Raw genomic sequence first — 20311 nt, 5'->3', positions numbered from 1 at the left:
TTTTCAAACCAAAAAAGTTGCAGAGTAATCTGTATTGCTTCTCAGTTTTGAAACTGAGTATTAATCTGAGAGCACATCAGCTATCAATTTTACACCCATATTGGGTCTAAGAATCAAACTGGCTGAATTTTAATAACTTCACCATGCATGAACACAATTTCAGGCAAATATCAAGAGTAAACAAATCACTGAAATAATCAATGAATTTTCCCTAAGTGTGAAAACTAGTAAAATATTTTATAAGACAAATGCAAGAAGTCTACATACCGTGTGCCCTCGTTTAAAATATGCTTTCTTCTACACAAGTATGGGAGATTGCTCCCTTGGTGGCCTCTAGCGAACTAAAGAACTATATACCTCCAGATACTCATGCCCTTGTACAGTCAGCCCCCTGCCACACAGCCTCAGGCTTGGCCACGTGACTAGCTTTAACGGGACAGTAGCAACCAGGATGCCCATGCTTCAATAAGCACTGGCTTGTTGGCTTGCCCTCTTGGAGCCCTCTTTCTGCACAATCTTTCTTAGTCCCAGCCATCACACTGTAAGGGTCCCAATTAACCTCACCAAGAGACGCTCATGGAAAAGAAGTGAGATCCTGGCTGACTACCTGAGTTGAGTTCCCAGCTGGCAGCTAGCATCCACAGTCTGCCATGTGTACATTTTAGTTGTCCCAGCCAACAGTATGTGAAGTGTAAGAACTGCCTTGTCAACCCACAGAATCATAAGTGAAGCCATTAAGTTACTTTAGTGACTAAGTTTTGAGATGGTTCACTTCACAGCAACAACTAACTGAAATGCTCTCATTTAAAGTATAGCATTTTCTATACAAGCGAACACTATATGCATAATATTGTACTTACTTCGAAATTCTTTAGTTTAATAGGACAAGTTCTTGATTTTTCTGTTACCAACTAGCTGTGCGATCACCATCAATTAACAACTTGACCCTCAACTTTATACCCTGAGATTACTTCCTTAGTCCTACCACATGTCAGAAGACAGAGCACACTTTAAAAATCAATAGCAGTAATTTTGTATTCAGAGTCATCCAAAAAAATTGAAAACAAAACCTCAAAGAGATATTTGCACACCCATATTCACTGCAGCATTATTCACAATAGCCAAGAGGTAGAAGCAAACCAAATGTCCATGGACAAACAAATGGATAAAGAAAACGTGGTATATACATACAATAGAATATTATTCAGCCTTAAAAAGGGAAATCCTGTCATATGCGACAATATGGATAAACCTTGAGGACATTATGCTAAGTAAAATCACAAAAGACAAAAACTGTATGATTCCACTTATATGAGGTACCTAGAGTAGTCAAATTCATAGAGACAAAGTAGAATGGTAGTTGCCTGGGCTACAAAGAAGTTGTTATTCAACGGGTACAGAATTTCAGTTTTGCAAGATGAAAAGGTTCTAGAGATATGTTGTATAACAATGTGAATATAGCAAACACTCCTGAACGGTACACTTAAAAATGGTTAAGATGGCTTCCCTGGTGGCGCAGTGGTTGAGAGTCCGCCTGCCGATGCAGGGGACACGGGTTCGTGCCCCGGTCTGGGAAGATCCCACATGCCGCGGAGCGGCTGGGCCCGTGAGCCATGGCCGCTGAGCCTGCGCATCCGGAGCCTGTGCTCCACAACAGGAGAGGCCACAACAGTGAGAGGCCCGCGTACCGCAAAAAAAAAAAAAAAAAGGTTAAGATGGTAAATTTTATGTTTTTTTAACAATTAAAAAAATTTTTACTTTTTAAAGGCAAAAAATTAAAAAAAAACCTTTACCATTCTCAAGCAGAGTCAAAATCATGGTGTGCACATCCCACCAGCACCCCTACTTAATTAAAAACAACAACAACAAAAATCACTCTTAGCCAGTGGGTAATATACAAACAGTTTGCTGACTCCTGGTGTAAACCAATGTACTTCATAAAATACACTGGGCTCTTACTGATGATTAAAACATTTTCTAAAAACTAGATCAATAATTCCTCTAAAGTTCTTTTTTTACATTTGCAAAGTATATACTTGAAAGTCTTGGTTATTTTTTTTTCCTCATTGCTTAAAAAAGAATGCTTCAAAAACTAAAAATGCAAAAAACACATCTAACCATAATAGTTAAAACCACTGTTCTGAGAACAGACTTCGCTATTCTGGTAGTCCTTGGTTAAAGAACTACTGAAATATCACGTATTGTTCAGAAGAGGGAAAAAAGTAATTTTCTTCTAGAATCTGTAAGTTTTATTTTTCTCTCTTTCCAGTGCTCACAATTCTACAACTTTATTCTGAGCTGGTTAATTAGTAAACTCTGTAGAGTCTGGTGTTACCGATGAGCTGAGCTGTCAAGTCTCCTAAAGTCAAGCCCTCCCCTTGTGCAATAGAGCCTGTCATTTGCTCCACGGATATCCCTCCAGCAATTCTGTGACACTTTCTGTTTTTCCCTCTCTACTGGATATAACCAGCGTACAAACATGCTGCTATTTTTCCCAACTTAAAAACAAACAGAAGTAAAACTTTTCCCTCCAGGTACTACCTCACGTCTATATTTCTCAATACTTCCTCTCCCATTTTCCATCACTCACTCCAATCAGGCTTTTACCACTACTACTTTACCAAAACCACTCTAATCAAGGCCTGCAAGGGCCCCCATGACACTCCAGTCAATGGTGAGTTGAGTCCTCAGCCACCTTGAGTTCTCACTGGAATTGACAGTAAATCATTCCTTCCTTCATTAAACATTTTTCACTTGACATCCAGGACAATACACTTTCCTTCCTGAGATTACGCCTACCTCACTCCCCATGTCTCTCACTTCTTTGCTGGTTCCACTTCACCTTCCAAACTTTTTAATGCTGGAGTGTTCCAGGGCTCAGTTTTGCAACTCTTTATCCACACTCTTGGTAAACTCACCCAGCCTCATGGTTCAATTACTTACTGAACCATGTAAGTTCATGTAAGTTTGCTGATGACTCCCAAATGTATATATCCAATCTTAGACTCTCCACCTAACACCAGACACATAGATCCAACTGTTTACTCCATATACCCAGTTATTAGATAGATGCCTCAAGCCTGATTGCTCCTGATCTCCTCATCTTTCCCCCAGATCTTCCTCTTCCCAAAGTCTTTCTCAGTTCAGTAACCGGCAGCTCCATTCTTCCAATTATTCAAGCCAAGTATCTGGGGATCATCCTTGATTCCTCCCTTTCCTACCATGTACCCCACTCTTTCAGCATATCCTTTTAACTATCAAAATACATATAGAATCCAACCATGCCTCATCAACCTGGCCACTACTTGTTCTCCCTGGAATACTACAACTGCCTTCCAACCATTTCCCTGCTTCAGATCTTGCCCATCACATTTTTTTCAACATGAAAATCAGATCATGTCACTCCTCTGTCAAAATCCCTACGATGGTTCTTTATTTCATAGTAAAAGCCAGCAAATGGCCTACAAGGCTTTACTGGATCCATCCAATCTTCCCTTATTCTGCTTCACTCACTCCGATCCAGCTCTGCTGGTTTCTCTGCAGTAGCACAAACATGGACAGGCAGCCTCCGCTCTCTCAAGACCTTGTATCTGCTAGTCTCCCCACCTGGAAGGCTCACTCCTCAGGTATCCACAGGACTTGTTCCTTTTCATCTCTTTCAGATCTTTGCTCAAATGTCACTTTCTCAATTAAGTTTCCTCCTATACTTTATTTAAAATTGCAAATTACCCACTCTCTGATACTCCAGTCCCTGTGGCTTTATTTTTCTCTACATCACTTTTCATTACCTCACACAAAAAAGTATGCTTTCCTTTTTTATTTTCTTTCCCAATCTAGAATATAGCCTTGTTGAGAGCAAGAAATTTTTGTTTTATTCACTGTATCCTACCATCTGGAACAGTGCCAACATGGTGACACACAAATAAATATTTATTGCATAAATGCAAAAAAATAATTTATTTCTATTTGTAAGAATACCTGAAATTTTCTTTAAGTGTTACCCAACAAAAGTATCTACCACCAACAGTATAATATAGTCTAGTATTTTCCAAAACTGGCTGATCATCAGACAGTTTATAAAAGTTATAAAACTACAGAATTCTGGGCCAACTCTATTGAATAAGCATCTAGGTGAGACCCAGAAATTTTTTAAAAGCTTTCCAAGTGATTCTGATGAACTGCTAGTTTACCTGGAATAATACATATCTGACATGAGAAGACTGTATTCCAATCACTGCTCTGCTGCTTTATGAAGATGTTGTGTTCCTAAACCCTCTGCATCTGTTTTCTTATTCATAACATGGGAATATCTACCTTGCAAAGTTTTGAGAATTAAGTATGTATATGACAGTTTCATAAGTTGTCAAGTACAGTAAAATATAGAGTATTATGGAATTTAACGAGCTCCTGTGTAAAAAGTTGTGCCAGTGGGTACAAATTACTATAATTCTAAGATATTTAGAGCCTTAAGTACATAATATTTAGAGATTAATAACCTTTTCAATAAGTCCCAAAGTTAATAAATAACACATGAGAATAACAACAGCTAAAAGGACCTCCACAAGGTTTAAAAAAAAAATCTTGAAACATATTCTCTCTTCTCACAAGTCTAATGACGATAAAAACAAACATCTTCATGTAATAACTCAGGAAATCAAGTGGCAAAATAAAATATTTAAAATTATATACCAGACAGATCTAGAGACTAACTACATGTTAAAAACATACAATCTAAAAACTACAAAATGAGTACAAATTTAAACACTGAAGAGAAAAGCAAAAGGCGAAAACTTCAATACCATCTAAGATTAATACTTTACCTGCAGGTCCTCACACAAAAAGACAGATTCTTGAAAACTAATTCGGTAAGTCTTTAAGGCTTTTAACTTTCCCTTCGTCCTACAAGCAGGGCAATACCCATCTGACGGTACTTTAGATGAATCATAATTCTAAAAGAGAAAAAAAGTAAATTAAAATATAGACATTCCTAGATTGTATAAAATTACAAAAAGTTAAATGGAAAAGTAACCAGAAAAAAAATGTACACTTTTTACCTAGAAGTGTCCTGGCAAGATATCTTAAAGACAGCAAATAAAAGAAATGCATATAGGCTTTAATACAGCTATTGTTCCAAAAAGAATATATTCTAGTTTTAAATATTAAATTAAGTGTTAAAAATAACATCAGTTTTATCTGCAAGGAAAAAAGTAATGTCAACTGTCACTGAAAATATGTTCAACATTTTCAAATAGTAAACTATACGGTCTATGTTTTATTTCTACTTTTACATATCAATAAAACATAGAGAGGTAAACAGAGAACAATCTTTCGCCATTACTGTAAGATTTCCGTGGAAGATACAATTTTTTTTAAATTAACTGGTAAAATTAAAACCAAATTTAAGTCTTAAAAATAGGAGAGAAAAAAACCAACTTTGCACTGAGGCAAAAAATAAGTTCACTAACTTTTCCCAAATACCCCACCATATGGAGTGAAGATATCCCTATATCAGTCCCTGGTCCAATCACTGGCAAACCATTTCCAATCTTCGGGGAATCCATCATTCCGAGTCATTGGCTAATTTATGTCACTTGAAACATGTCAATATCACTAAGGATTTTTCAATGAACCCTGGAAAAAAAAAAGTTAATAGACAATTTTTATAAGATGTATGCATATTAAGTATATTTTGAGAACTATATATCTTTTGTTAAACATATTCTGAAATTGTAATCTTGAAGTGAAAACAAAATACCTAAATTTATTTAAAGATCTATCAAATTTGTGAAGAGAGGGCAAAAACTGGCAATAGGACCAGTCTTCACAGTAGACTCATTTGTAAGCAAATTTATCAAAACTTGTAATAGAGATAGCTATTACTTAAATATATTGACAAGAGCTTGAAAACCTAAGTTTTTAGTCTACGCACAACTTGAAACAAATATGTAAGCATTATACCAAGAAAACGTTTAAATAAAACACAGATCCATTGTGCCATTACTTAACAAGGACAAAAGAACCCCATACATTCCTATTGCTTTCAACTGCCAAGAATACATCACCAACTGAGAACAGTGCCACTTTTTAAATAAAAGCTGCGAACAAAATACTATTTTACATTAAAGTAAATAATCTGTAACGGAACAAAAATATAAACACTGTCAATCGTACAATGTTTTGAGTGTAGACCCATGGAGTAGAATCACATTTAGTAAAGTTGAAATTATGAAACTGGAGCTCAGTGTAAGGGAAAAGCAATTGTTAACAGTGGTTCAGATATGGATTTAAAATACAAGGAAAACAAGATAAAGGAGAAATTTAAGCAGAGTGAATCACCACTTCACAGGGATGTTGTAAAACACTTTCAAGCAAAAGTCTTTCCCAAATCTAAGAATCCATGATTCTATGACAACCACTTTCTAGGAAACTGGGGCTCACAGATTCACTTTAAAAACTAGTTAGGCTATTGTTTCCTGCTGTATAAACTTTACACACCTTTCAAGCCAAGGAATAATTTCAAAAATAAAAATGCTTTTTAGAAAAGTATCAGTGGAGGATAGCCTCATCCACCAGAGGGCAGACAGCAGAAGCAAGAAGAACTACAATTCTGCAGACTGTGGAAGGAAAGCCACAGAAAGACAGACAAAACGAAAAGGGAGAGGACTTTGTACCAGATGAGGGAACAAGACAAAACCCCAGAAAAACAACTAAATGAAGTGGAGAGAGGCAACCTTCCAGAAAAAGAATTCAAATAATGATAGCAAAGATGATCCAGGACCTTGGAAAAAGAATGGAGGCAAAGATTGAGAAGGTGCAAGAAATGTTTACCAAAGACCTAGAAGAATTAAAGAACAAACACCTAGAAGAAAAAAGAACCAACAAACAGAGATGAACAATACAATAACTGAAATGAAAAATACACTAGGAAGGAATCAATAACAGAATAACTGAGGCAGAAGAATGGATAAGTGACCTGGGAGACAGAATGGTGAAATTCACTGCTGCGGAACAGAATAAAGAAAAAACAATGAAAAGAAATGAAGACAGCCTAAGAGACCTCTGGGACAACATTAAACACAACAACATTTGCATTATAAGGGTCCCAGAAGGAGATGAGAGAGAGAGAAAAAGGACCCAAGAAGAGATTATACTCAAAAACTTCCCTAACATGGTAAAGGAAATAGCCACCCAAGTCCAGGAAGCGCAGAGAGTCCCAGGCAGGTTAAACCCAAGGAGAAACACGCCGAGACACATCATAATCAAATGCGCAAAAATTAAAGACACAAAAAAATTATCGAAACCAACAAGGGAAAAAATGACAAATAACATACAAGGGAACTCCCATAAGGTTAACAGCTGATTTCTCAGCAGAAATTCTACAAGCCAGAAGGAAGTGGCACGATATATTTAAAGTGATGAAAGGGAACAAACTACAACCAAGATTACTCTACCCAGCAAGGATCTCATTCAGATTCGACAGAGAAATCAAAAGCTTTACAGACAAGCAAAAGCTAAGAGAATTCAGCACCACCAAACCAACTCTACAACAAATGCTAAAGGAACTTCTCTAAGTAGGAAAGGCAAGAGAAGAAAAGCACCTACAAAAACAAACGCATAAAAATTAAGAAAATGGTAATAGGAACATATATATTGATAATTACCTTAAACATGAATGGATTAAATGCTCCAACCAAATGACACAGGCTTGCTGAATGGATACAAAAACAAGACCCATCTATATGCTGTCTACAAGAGACCCACTTCAGACCGAGGGACACATATAGACTGAATGTGAGGGCATGGAAAAAGTTATTCCATGCAAATGGAAATCGAAAGAAAGCTGGAGTAGCAATATTCGTATCAGATAAAATAGACTTTGAAATAAAGAATGTTACAAGAGACAAGGAAGGACACTACATAATGATCAAGGGATCAATCCAAAAAGAAGATATAACAGTTACAAATGTTTATGCACCCAACATAGGAGCACCTCAACACATAAGGCAACTGCTAACAGCTATAAAAGAGGAAATCGACAGTAACACAATAATAGTGGGGGCCTTTAACACCTCACACTAATGGACAGATCATCCAGACAGAAAATTAATAAGAAAACACAAGCTTTAAATGACACAGTAGACCAGATAGATTTAATTGATATTTATAGGATATTCCATCCAAAAGCAGCAGATTACACTTTCTTCTCAATTGCACATGGAACATTCTCCAGGACAGATCACATCTTGGGTCACAAATCAAGCCTCAGTAAATTTAACAAAACTGAAATCGTATCAAGCATCTTTTCCGACCACAACGCTATGAGATTAGAAATCAATTACAGGGAAAAAATCGTAAAAAACACAAACACATAGAGGCTAAAAAATACATTACTAAATAACCAAGGGATCACTGAAGAAATCAAAGAGGAGATCAAAAAATACCTGGAGACAAATTACAATGAAACACGATATTCCAAAACCTATGGGATGCAGCAAAAGCAGTTCTAAGAGGGAAGTTTATAGCAATACAAGCCTAACTCAAGAAACAGAAAAATCTCCAATAAACAATCTAAACTTACACTTAAAGGAACTAGAGAAAGAAGAACAAACAAAACCCAAAGTTAGTAGAAGGAAAGAAATCATAAAGATCAGAGCAGAAATAAACGAAATAGAAACAAAGAAAACAACAGGAAAGATCAATAAAACTAAAAGCTGGTTCTTTGAGAGGATAAACAGAATTGATAAACATTTAGCCAGACTCATCAAGAAAAAGAGGAAATGGACTCAAATCAATAAAATCAGAAATGAAAAAGGAGAAGTTACAACAGACACCCCAGAAATACAAAGCATCATAAGAGACTACTACAAGCAACTGTATGCCAATAAAATGGACAACCTGGAAGAAATGGACGATATCTTAGAAAGGTATATAACCTTCCAAGACAGAACCAGGAAGAAACAGAAAATATGAACAGACCAATCACAAGTAACGAAATTGAAACTGTGATTAACAATCTTGGAACAAACAAAAGTCCAGGACCAGATGGCTTCACAGGTGAATTCTATCAAACATTTAGAGAAGAGCTAACACCCATCCTTCTCAAACTCTTCCAAAAAACTGCAGAGGAAGGAACACTCCAAACTCATTCTATGAGGCCACCACCACCCTGATACCAAAACCAGACAAAGATTCTACAAAAAAAGAAAATACAGACCAACATCACTGATGAATATAGATGCAAAAACCCTCAACAAAATACTAGCAAACAGAATCCAACAACACATTAAAAGGATCATACTCCACGATCAACTGGGATTTATCCCAGGGATGCAAGGATTCTTCAATATATGCAAATCAATCAATGTGATACACCATATTAACAAATTGAAGAATAAAAACCATATGTTTATCTCAATAGATGCAGCAAATCTTTTGACGAAATTCAACACCCATTTATGATAAAAACTCTCCAGAAAGTTGGCAGAGAGGGAAACTACCTCAACATAGTAAAAGCCATATATGACAAACCCACAGCAAACATCATTCTCAATGGTGAAAAACTGAAAGCACTTCCTCTAAAATCAGGAACAAGACAAGGATGTCCACTCTCGCCACTATTATTCAACATTGTTTTGAAAGTCCTAGCCATGGCAATCACAGAAGAAAAAGAAATAAAAGGAGTACAAATTGGAAAAGAAGAAGTAAAACTGTCGCTGCTTGCAGATGACATGATACTATACGTAGAGAACCCTAAAGATGCCACCAGAAAACTACTAGAGCTAATCAATGAATTTGGTAAAGTTGCAGGATACAAAAATTAATGCACAGAAACCTCTTGCATTCCTATACACTAACAACAAAAGATCAGAAAGAGAAATTAAGGAAACAATCTCATTCACCACTGCAACAAAAAGAATACAGCATCTAGGAATAAACCTATCTAAGGAGATAAAAAGACCTGTACTCAGAAAACTATAAGACACTCATGAAAGAAATCAAAGATGACACAAACAGATGGAGAGACATATCATGTTCTTGGATTGGAAGAATCAACATTGTAAAAATGACTATACTACCCAAAGCAATCTACAGATTCAATGCAATCCCTATCAAATTACCAGTGGCATTTTTTACAGAACTAGAACAAAAAAATCTTAAAGTCTGTATGGAAACACAATAGACCCCGAATAGCCAAAGCAGTCTTGAGGGAAAAAAACGGAGCTGGAGGAATCAGACTCCCTGACTTCAGACTATACTATAAAGCTACAGTAATCAAGACAGTATGGTACTGGCACAAAAACAGAAATATAGATCAATGGAACAGGATAGAAAGCCCAGAGATAAACCCACGCACCTATGGTCAATTAATCTATAACAAAGGAGGCAAGGATTTACAATGGAGAAAAGACAGCCTCTTCAATAAGTGGTGCTGGGAAAACTGGACAGCTACATGTCAAAGAATGAAATTAGAACACTCCCTAACACCATACACAAAAATAAACTCAAAATGGATTACAGACCTAAATGTAAGACCAGACAGTATAAAACTCTTAGAGGAAAACATAGGCAGAACACTATGACATAAATCACAGCAAGATCCTTTTTGACCCACCTCCTAGAGAAATGGAAATAAAAACAAAAATAAACAAATGGGACCTAATGAAACTTAAAAGCTTTTGCACAGCAAAGGAAACCATAAACAAGATGAAAAGACAACCCTCAGAATGGGAGAAAATATTTGCATATATTTTGAAGCAACTGACATAGGATTAATCTCCAAAATTTACAAGCAGCTCGTGCAGCTCAATATCAAAAAAACAAACAACCCAATCCAAAAATGGGCCGAAGACCTAAACAGACATTTCTCCAAAGAAGATATACAGATTGCCAACAAACACATGAAAGAATACTCAACATCAGTAATCATTAGAGAAGTATAAATCAAAACTATAATGAGGCATCACCTCACACTGGTCAGAATGGCCATCATCAAAAAATCTACAAACAGTAAATGCTGGAGAGGGTGTGGAGAAAACGGAACACTCTTGCACTGCTGGTGGGAATGTGAATTGGTACAGCCACTATGGAGAACAGTATGGAGGTTCCTTAAATAACTACAAATAGAATTACCATGTGACCCAGCCATCCCACTACTGGGCATATACCCAGAGAAAACCATAATTCAAAAAGACACATGCACCCCAATGTTCACTGCAGCACTATTTACAATAGCCAGGTCATGGAAGCAACCTAAATGCCCATTGACAGATGAATGGATAAAGAAGATGTGGTACATATATACAATGGAATATTACTCAGCCATCAAAAGAAACGAAATTGGGTCATTTGTAGAGACATGGATGGACCTAGAGACTGTCATACATGGTGAAGTCAGAAAGAGAAAAACAAATATAGTATATTAACGCATATATGTCGAACCTAGAAAAATGGTACAGATGAACGGGTTTGCAGGGTATAAATAGAGACACAGATGTAGAGAACAAACGTACGGACACCAAGGCGGGAAAGTGGTGGGGGGTGGAGGTGGTGGGTTGAACTGGGAGATTGGGATTGACATGTATATACTAAAGCGTATAAAATAGATAACAAGAACCTGCTGTATATAAAATAAATAAAATAAAATTCAAATATTCAAAAAAAAAGTATCAGTGGATGTCAATATGCTATTCCTAAAGAAATATCCAAAAGCAGGTTTCTCAACCACAGGATTATCGACATTTCGGACCAGATAATTCTTTTGTTGTGAGGGCTGCCCTGTGTGTTAAGAGGATGTTTAGCAGCACCAATGACCGCTATGTGCTAGATGCCAACAGCACCCACCCCTCAGCTGTGACCATGTCTCTAGACATTGCCAAATGTCCCTCCCTCCTCTCTCCTCCCAGGGGGAGGGGGGGAAATCACCCCATTGAGAACCACTGCCAAAAGGGTAAAAACAAGTGTGGTGATAACTTTTTCTTTTTAAGCTCCTCACAGACAATACTAATTTGTTAACTTTCGCTGGTTCTATTTATAATCTACTTACTAAAGGGAACTATATAGTAAAGTATCAAACTTCTGGTTCCAGAGTGGATAAAAGCATGAGCTTTAGGTACAGAAATTTATTTGTGAAGTTAGTTTCTTCTAAGAATTAAATGTGATAATACATGTAAAATGCTTAGCACTTGACACATAGTAAATTGCAACCACTATTTGATGCTTTTTTATACTTTATGCAGAAAATATGCAGCATAGCTTGGATCATTATGCAGTATTCTCAAAAGAGAAGTTGGTAAGCTATGTATCTTGAACAAGTTTTTTTTGATGAAAATTTCCATCCACCTGAGGGATTAAGAAAACTTCTCCAGCTGGTTTTCTCTCTCTCTCTCTCTCTCTCTCTCTCTCTCTCCCCCGCTACCCCTCTCTCTCTCTCTCTGTCTCTCTCTCTCTCCCTCTCTCCCTCTCTCTCCCTCTCTCTCATAAGTAAAACATGAGGAGCCTTCAAATCTGCTCTCCTGATCCTATCACCCAACATTTCAATGGGAAAAACAGGCAGGTTGGTGGTTGAAATCCTTAACATGCAGAACATCCAAAAGAAAATTCACTTAAAAAAATATCAAAGGTAGGCTACTCAGGTCTTCCAAATACAATTTACTTGGTCCTATGTACAAAACCCTGGACTGATTCCTACAACTTAACTTGTTTCTAAATGACCGCCTTCATTGTCCTCCTTTCAAAATTACCTGTTTCTGCTCCTCTTGTTTGTATCTCACCTAGATTTTGGCATCTCCATCCGTACAAACACACAAACTAGAAAATCTGAGTGGTTCTCGGGACTTCCCTGGTGGTCCAATGGTTAAGACTCCGTCCTCCCAATGCAGGGGGCACGGGTTCCATCCATGTTCAGGGAACTGGGGAACTAAGATACCGCATGTCACACGACGCCCACAAAAAAGAAAATGAAAAATTTGAGTGGTTCTCTACGCTTTCACTTCCCTCTTCTTTACTTAGTGAAAGTCATCAAATCCTACGGACAGTTCTTTGGAAGCATCTCAAATCCCCACCTCTTTCTATCCCATTCCCACTCTATCATGCCAAAGTGATGCTTCTATAACACAAGTCTGAGTCTGACACTACTCAACTTAAAATCCTCTACTGACTCCAGTGTGATTATAGGAAAGTCCAAACAGCTCAGTATGACCTAAAGCTCACTGCACTATGAGACCACTGGTTTTCCAGCCTTACCCTCCTCTACTTCACTTCAACTTCCGCATCTTTTTCATGATGCCCTCCCTTTTCATTACTTCTGTGATCTACTGGTGCTCCAAAAGCCCGAATGTCAATTACTAACCCAGTAGGGACCCAGGTACAGCACAACCAAAGTGTGAAGTTGGCTCTGGGGATAGCGAAAGAAGCAATTAAGCTTAATTCACAGCCCCATGTGCAAAATGGGGAAACCCAGAGAACCAGCTGTTCGAAGAAGGCCTTATACCCGTTTGAGCTTTCCCTCCAAGACCAAGTGGGCTCAGCACGCGAACTGTCAAAGGTAAGGCCACAACAGACTTGAAACCGAGGAATGGGGTCGGCTTTCGGTGCCCAGCCCTGTCTGGTACCCAACCCAGCCGTCCAGAACCACAGACTAAGACACGTCACTTGCAAAACCCAACCTTGGAAACCTAGGATGAGCAGGGTTTCGTTAATTCTCCCCATCTCCACGCTCCTTGGGAAAGCGGGGGCGGGGGAGACTCTGGTTTCTCTTCTGCATTTACCTCTCTGAGTTCAAACGAATGAATCTGTGACTCCATTCCAATACCTTAACCACCAAGCCTTCCCACCTGAACCTACTCCCATCCTTTCCCCCTCCCAGCCTAGCCCCTCCTTTCAGCGAGCAACTATCCCATAGATCACCCCAGCTCTGTCCCCCTTCCCTATTTCAGGAGCTGAAGGAAAACTACTCCGTCTTCTCCCTTACCTGCCGCGGGTTCTCCCCTTCTTCGCGCCGGATCGCTCCAAACTCCTGTTCCAGCTTGAGCGCCACACCAGAGTGCAACGTTTAGCCCACGTTCCCCTCAACCTGCTCCTCCCCCACCGGCCCCTCCGCTAGAAAAGCAGCTTCCGGTTTGAGTCCGCGGCCAAAGAGTTCCCCTTCCTGCCCCGCGCGGGGCCTGAAAGGACGTAAGCGTGGTGGGGAAGGCGAGGACGGGAGCACTTCCGTCAGGCCTCCGCAGAGAGGCGTGGCTGTTATCCCGGCTGCCGCAGTCGCAGTTTCAGCTGCGGCGACGACTAGGGGCGGGGCTGGTGGCTGCAGAGCCCGCCATATGTGAGTGGCGGGTTTGGGGTGGCGACATTTCTGGAAGCTGCTGGAAAGCGCTCGAGTGGCGGAGGTGACGCCGGCGGCCAGGGGGTGGGGCGTGATTAAAACTAGTGCGCGGTCGGCAGCGGAGGGATTACGCTGAGGAAAGAAACCGGAACGCGTCTCGTTGCGCTCTGGCCGCGCGAGCCCGGGTCGGAAGGCGACGCGCCCCTGAGTGACTTGGGTGGGTGGGCGGGCGGCGGAGGAGGGAAGGGCACCCCAGCCGGCGGAGGGTGCGATGGAGGCTCTTGGCCGGCGCCTCCTTGCAGCGCCGAGGTCACCGCGACGGCGGGCCGCGCGAGGCCCCCATAGTCCGCTCTCCTAAAGCTTCGGTGAGAGCCGAGCTGCCACAGAGCGTGTTCACAAAGGGTCACCATACACGGAGCTGCCCCTCCCTGTCTCCCTAAACCCCATCTGCGAGGCCAGGGGCTTTTCCACCAGGATTCTGGGTGTATCTCCTCCTTTCCTCCCTCCCAGATCTTCTAACGGTAAGGGGAGTAGCCGAAGCACAGGGACCCATTCTTACTAGGCAGTGGCCGACGTGTCCCTGCTGCGCTCATTTCAGCTGCCCTGCCTTGTTTTAACTTCAGAGGAGGGGGGAGTTCTCATGGAGTTTCTAAGTTTAAGGCTCTGCTTTCGTAGGAAGGTCATGTGGTTTAAGGGACATCGTGACCGCGCGTGCTATTTCTGAGTCTGCGTTCTGAATCTTGGGGGCAGCATATTCCAGATGTCCTTCGCTCGATTGAGTTGTTTCCTGGATTAACAATGTGTAGTTTTTGACCATTTCTTTACAGAATAATCACCATGGGCATTTTGGACTGTGGCTTTTTTTTTAAGTGGTCTCAAACAATTTATATTCTGGAATAATGCTGATAATTTTGATAGGGTGATATAGAGAAAGGAAGTCCCGTGTACCAAGAAACTCTTCAGTGAGAAGGAATTTTAGTTTTCGGTTCTTCTGAATGCAAATGGCCAAGAATCCAACAGAGAGTTTGTTGTTTTGTTTTTCTCCAGAAAACTGAAAAATAGGCTGGTTGGTTTTTGTTTACCTTTTTTGTGGTTGTACTAGATACCTAACGTGCCGGTGTATTGGTTGTCAGATCTAGCTAATTAGATTTTCTTTTATTTTAATGAATTATGATGAAAATGCGAGGATGTAGTAAGTGTTTCTTCCTGAAATAGTAGCGGTAATTCAGAAGGTTTTTCTTTTTCGCCCTTGGTATTTCCATTTTTAGAATGGAATACACTTTTTTGTAATGAACACTTGCTGAATGTTAACGTCATACATTGAACAAATAATTGATTCAGTTAAAATGTCGCTAAAATTTTAAGATTGAAAGTCAACATGCCCAATCATATCAGTCATTGTTGTCTGCAAAGTTGATTTATAGTCTTTTAGTGCAAATTTGATTTTTTGCCAGGAGAAATTCTGTAATAGTAACAGAAACAAAATGGAGGTGGGGCTTGAGTTGTGGAAAGAAAAGAATGGATTTTAGTGTGTGCTGTGTTTTGATTCCAGACTTTTTCCTCTTGTAAAAAGTAGAAAAAGGCATAAAAGAGTTAATACGATTAAGGGGAGGTTGACTAGAAAACTCCCCTTTCGTTTACATTAGAGTAATGGTCCGAAGGTGAGAAAATTTGTGTACATTTCTGCTTATTTCTCACCAATATATTTGGAATGCCTCTTTCTATGAACATTGGTCCCCAAGAGTGCAGTTACCATCCAGTAGGATTCAAGCTCATTGCCTCCATACCGTTGTTAGCAATGTATAAAACTCCTGTCAGGAGGAGTTTTATTTACCTATTTTCATTTAAATAACATGATTTAATCAAATGGAGTTTTTTATTAAATTAATAATTAATAAGCAGCCCCAATAGGAATACAGTGTTGTACAATTAGGATTTTTTTTTTCCTTTTCTCACATTGTCAGCTTTTGCCCCCCTCTGCTAGATTGGATTCCTTAATAACAAAACAAGTCTGCCCAAACATGGGATATAGAGCTGCGTGCTATAACTGCTTGTTCCGGGCTCATCAAAAAGATGAGCGTCGAAGTGACTAACCATATTTTCTAGCAGCACCGTTGTGAGTAGTCTGTAGTCTCATATCTAATTCAAACATTCAGAAGGCTTTGAGAACCAGAAACGTTTTAAGCTTGGAGACAAAATTCATTTGGTAGCAAAATACAGCCTGAACTAATGAAAAGTTATATATATTATGTACTTATCCCATATGTTTTGCTGAAGAAATATTATGTTTGATTACGGGATGCTATTCTTGGCCACTGGTATATGAGGTGTTACATAATGGGTTGTGTGCCTTGTGACATTTTTTAATTCCCGAAATTTCTTATTTCTAAAACACATTCAGCCCCTGGGTTTTGGTTAAGGAATGTGAACCTATATTAATAATTTTGGCAGTACACTTGTGCGAGGCATTCGCATATTTATTTATTTATTTTTCATTTTTGGTGTTTTTTTTGCCATGTTTCTGAGTTTATTTTTTTTAACATCTTTTTTGGAGTATAATTGCTTTACATTGTTGTGTTAGTTTCTGCTGTATAACAAAGTGAATCAGCTATATGTATACATATATCCCCATATTCCCTCCCTCTTGCGTCTCCCTCCCACCCTCCCTATCCCACCCCTCTAGATGGTCACAAAGCACCGAGCTGATCTTCCTGTGCTATGCGGCTGCTTCCCACTAGCTATCTATTTTACATTTGGTAGTGTATATATAAGTCCATGCCACTCTCTCACTTCGTCCCAGCTTACCCTTCCCCCTCCCCATGTCCTCAAGTCCATTCTCTACATCTGCGTCTTCATTCCTGCTCCTAGGTTCTTCAGAACCCTTTCGTTTTTTTTTTTAGATTCCATATATATGTGTTAGCATATGGTATTTGTTTTTCTCTTTCTGACTTACTTCACTCTGTATGACAGACTCTAGGTCTATCCACCTCGCTACAAAGAAATCAATTTCATTTCTTTTTAATGGGTGAGTAATATTCCATTGTATATACGTGCCACATCTTCTTTATCCATTCATCTGTTGATGGACACTTCGGTTGCTTCCATGTCCTGGCTATCATAAATAATGCTGCAATGAACATTGTGGTACATGCCTCTTTTTGAATTACGGTCTTCTCAGGTTATATGCCCAGTAGTGGGATTGCTGGGTCATACAGTAATTCTATTTCTAGTTTTTTAAGGAACCTCCATACTCTTCTCCATAGTGGCTGTATTAATTTACAGTCCCACCAACAGTGCAAGAGGGTTCCGTTTTCTCCACACCCTCTCCAGCATTTACTGTTTGTAGATTTTTTGATGATGGCCATTCTGACCAGTGTGAGGTGATGCCTCATTGTAGTTTTGATTTGCATTTCTTTAATGGTTAGTGATGTTGAGCATTCTTTCATGTGTTTGTTGGCAGTCTGTATATCTTCTTTGGAGAAGTGTCTATTTAGGTCTTCTGCCCATGTTTGGATTGGGTTGTTTGATTTTTTGATATTGAGCTGCATGAGCTGCTTGTAAATTTTGGAGATTAATCCTATGTCAGTTGCTTCAAAATATATGCAAATATTTTCTCCCATTCTGAGGGTTGTCTTTTCATCTTGTTTATGGTTTCCTTTGCTGTGCAAAAGCTTAAGTTTCATTAGGTCCCATTTATTTATTTTTGTTTCTATTTCCATTTCTCTAGGAGGTGGGTCCAAAAGGATCTTGCTGTGATTTATGTCATAGTGTTCTGCCTATGTTTTCCTCTAAGAGTTTTATACTGTCTGGTCTTACATTTAGGTCTGTAATCCATTTTGAGTTTATTTTTGTGTATGGTGTTAGGGAGTGTTCTAATTTCATTCTTTGACATGTAGCTGTCCAGTTTTCCCAGCACCACTTATTGAAGAGGCTGTCTTTTCTCCATTGTAAATCCTTGCCTCCTTTGTTATAGATTAGTTGACCATAGGTACGTGGGTTTATCTCTGGGCTTTCTATCCTGTTCCATTGATCTATATTTCTGTTTTTGTGCCAGTACCATACTGTCTTGATTACTGTAGCTTTGTAGTATAGTCTGAAGTCCAGGAGCCTGATTCCTCCAGCTCCGTTTTTCTTTCTCAAAATTGCTTTGGCTGTTCGGGCTCTTTTGTGTTTCCATACAAATTGTGAAATTTTTTGTTCTACTTCTGTGAAAAATGCCATTGGTAGTTTGATAGGGATTGCACTGAATCTGTATATTGCTTTGGGTGGTATAGTCATTTTCACAATGTTGATTCTTCCAATCCAAGAACATGGTATATCTCTCCATCTGTTTGTATCATCTTTAATTTCTTTCATCAGTGTCTTGTAGTTTTCTGCATACAGGTCTTTTGTCTCCTTAAGTAGCTTTATTCCTAGGTATTTTATTATTTTTGTTGCAGTGGTAAATGGGAGTGTTTCCTTAATTTCTTGTTCAGATTTTTTATCATCAGTGTACAGGAATGCAAGAGATTTCTGTGCATTAATTTTGTATTCTGCTACTTTACTAAATTCATTGATTAGCTCTAGTAGTTTTCTGGTAGCATCTTTAGGATTCTCTATGTATGCTATCATGTCATCTGCAAACAGTGACTGTTTTACTTCTTGTTTTCTGATTTGGATTCCTTTTATTTCTTTTTTGTCCCTGATTGCTGTGGCTAAAATTTCGTAAACTATGGCATATTTATTTATTTTTTTTTTAACATCTTTATTGGGGTATAATTGCTTTACAATGGTGTGTTAGTTTCTGCTTTATAACAAAGTGAATCAGTCATACATAAACATATGTTCCCATATGTCTGTAACATTGTATTTAAATGACAACTGCCACTGCAAGTAAAATTAATAAGGTGGTAGTCCCTATGGGGCATTGTAAAATGTCCCCTGCAAACCCCTGCCATTTTTTCTAACCACTCTGTGGACTAATAAAAGCCAGAGAAAGCCAGAAATAAGGCTTCAATTCCATTCTCTCTGCAGCTGCTCATGTAAGACCATGGTTTTCCCTGCACCTGAGATGTTTGCCCATAGAAAGTTATTTTTCAAACTGCCTGTGGAAGCTGAACAGATCCTAATGCCACCAATAGTTTTTTTTTTTTTAACATCTTTATTGGAGTATAATTGCTTTACAATGGTATGTTAGTTTCAGCTTCACAACAAAATGAATCAGTTATATATATATACATATATTCCCATATCTCTTCCCACTTGCGTCTCCCTCCCTCCCACCCTCCCTATCCCACCCCTCCAGGCGGTCACAAAGCACCGAGCTGATCTCCCTGTGCTATGCGGCTGCTTCCCACTAGCTATCTACCTTACGTTTGGTAGTGTATATATGTCCATGCCTCTTTATCGCTTTGTCACCGTTTACACTTCCCCCTCCCCATAGCCTCAAGTCCATTCTCTAGTAAGTCTGTGTCTTTATTCCTGTTTCAACCCTAGGTTTTTCATGACATTTTTTTTTTTAAATTCCATATATATGTGTTAGCATACGGTATTTGTCTCTCTCTTTCTGACTTACTTCACTCTGTATGACAGACTCTAGGTCTATCCACCTCATTACAAATAGTTCAATTTCGTCTCTTTTTATGGCTGAGTAATATTCCATTGTATATATGTGCCACATCTTCTTTATCCATTCATCCGATGATGGACACTTAGGTTGTTTCCATCTCTGGGCTATTGTAAATAGAGCTGCAATGAACATTTTGGTACATGACTCTTTTTGAATTATGGTTTTCTCAGGGTATATGCCCAGTAGTGGGATTGCTGGGTCATATGGTAGTTCTATTTGTAGCTTTTTAAGGAACCTCCATACTGTTCTCCACAGTGGCTGTATCAATTTACATTCCCACCAACAGTGTAAGAGGGTTCCCTTTTCTCCACACCCTCTCCAGCATTTATTGTTTCTAGATTTTTTGATGATAGCCATTCTGACTGGTGTGAGATGATATCTCATTG

At 39.0% G+C, this 20311-nt stretch overlaps 1 protein-coding gene across 5 annotated transcripts in view; it reads right to left on the bottom strand.

Moving 5' to 3' along the window:
* The window catches only part of USPL1 (ubiquitin specific peptidase like 1), a 39810-nt gene extending 25457 nt beyond the window's left edge, over positions 1-14353 (bottom strand). For 2 of the 5 annotated variants that reach the window (XM_079902653.1, XM_079902657.1), the window contains exons 1-4: positions 13970-14353; positions 12741-12916; positions 5466-5631; positions 4821-4949 (exon numbers count right to left, since the gene is read on the bottom strand). In XM_079902653.1, coding sequence (XP_079758779.1) covers positions 4821-4949; positions 5466-5564 — 228 coding nt within the window. In that variant the 5' untranslated portion in view covers positions 5565-5631; positions 12741-12916; positions 13970-14353. Of the gene's footprint in view, positions 1-4820; positions 4950-5465; positions 5833-12740; positions 12917-13969 lie in introns of those variants that run through there. The other 3 variants (XM_079902656.1, XM_079902654.1, XM_079902655.1) reach the window with 3 other exon arrangements.
* Between the last annotated feature and the right edge of the window lie 5958 nt (positions 14354-20311).

This window comes from Stenella coeruleoalba, assembly GCF_951394435.1.
Source record: "Stenella coeruleoalba genome assembly, chromosome: 18".
NCBI classification, from domain to species: Eukaryota; Metazoa; Chordata; class Mammalia; order Artiodactyla; family Delphinidae; genus Stenella; species Stenella coeruleoalba.
This window is presented reverse-complemented; position numbering and strand designations above follow the sequence as displayed.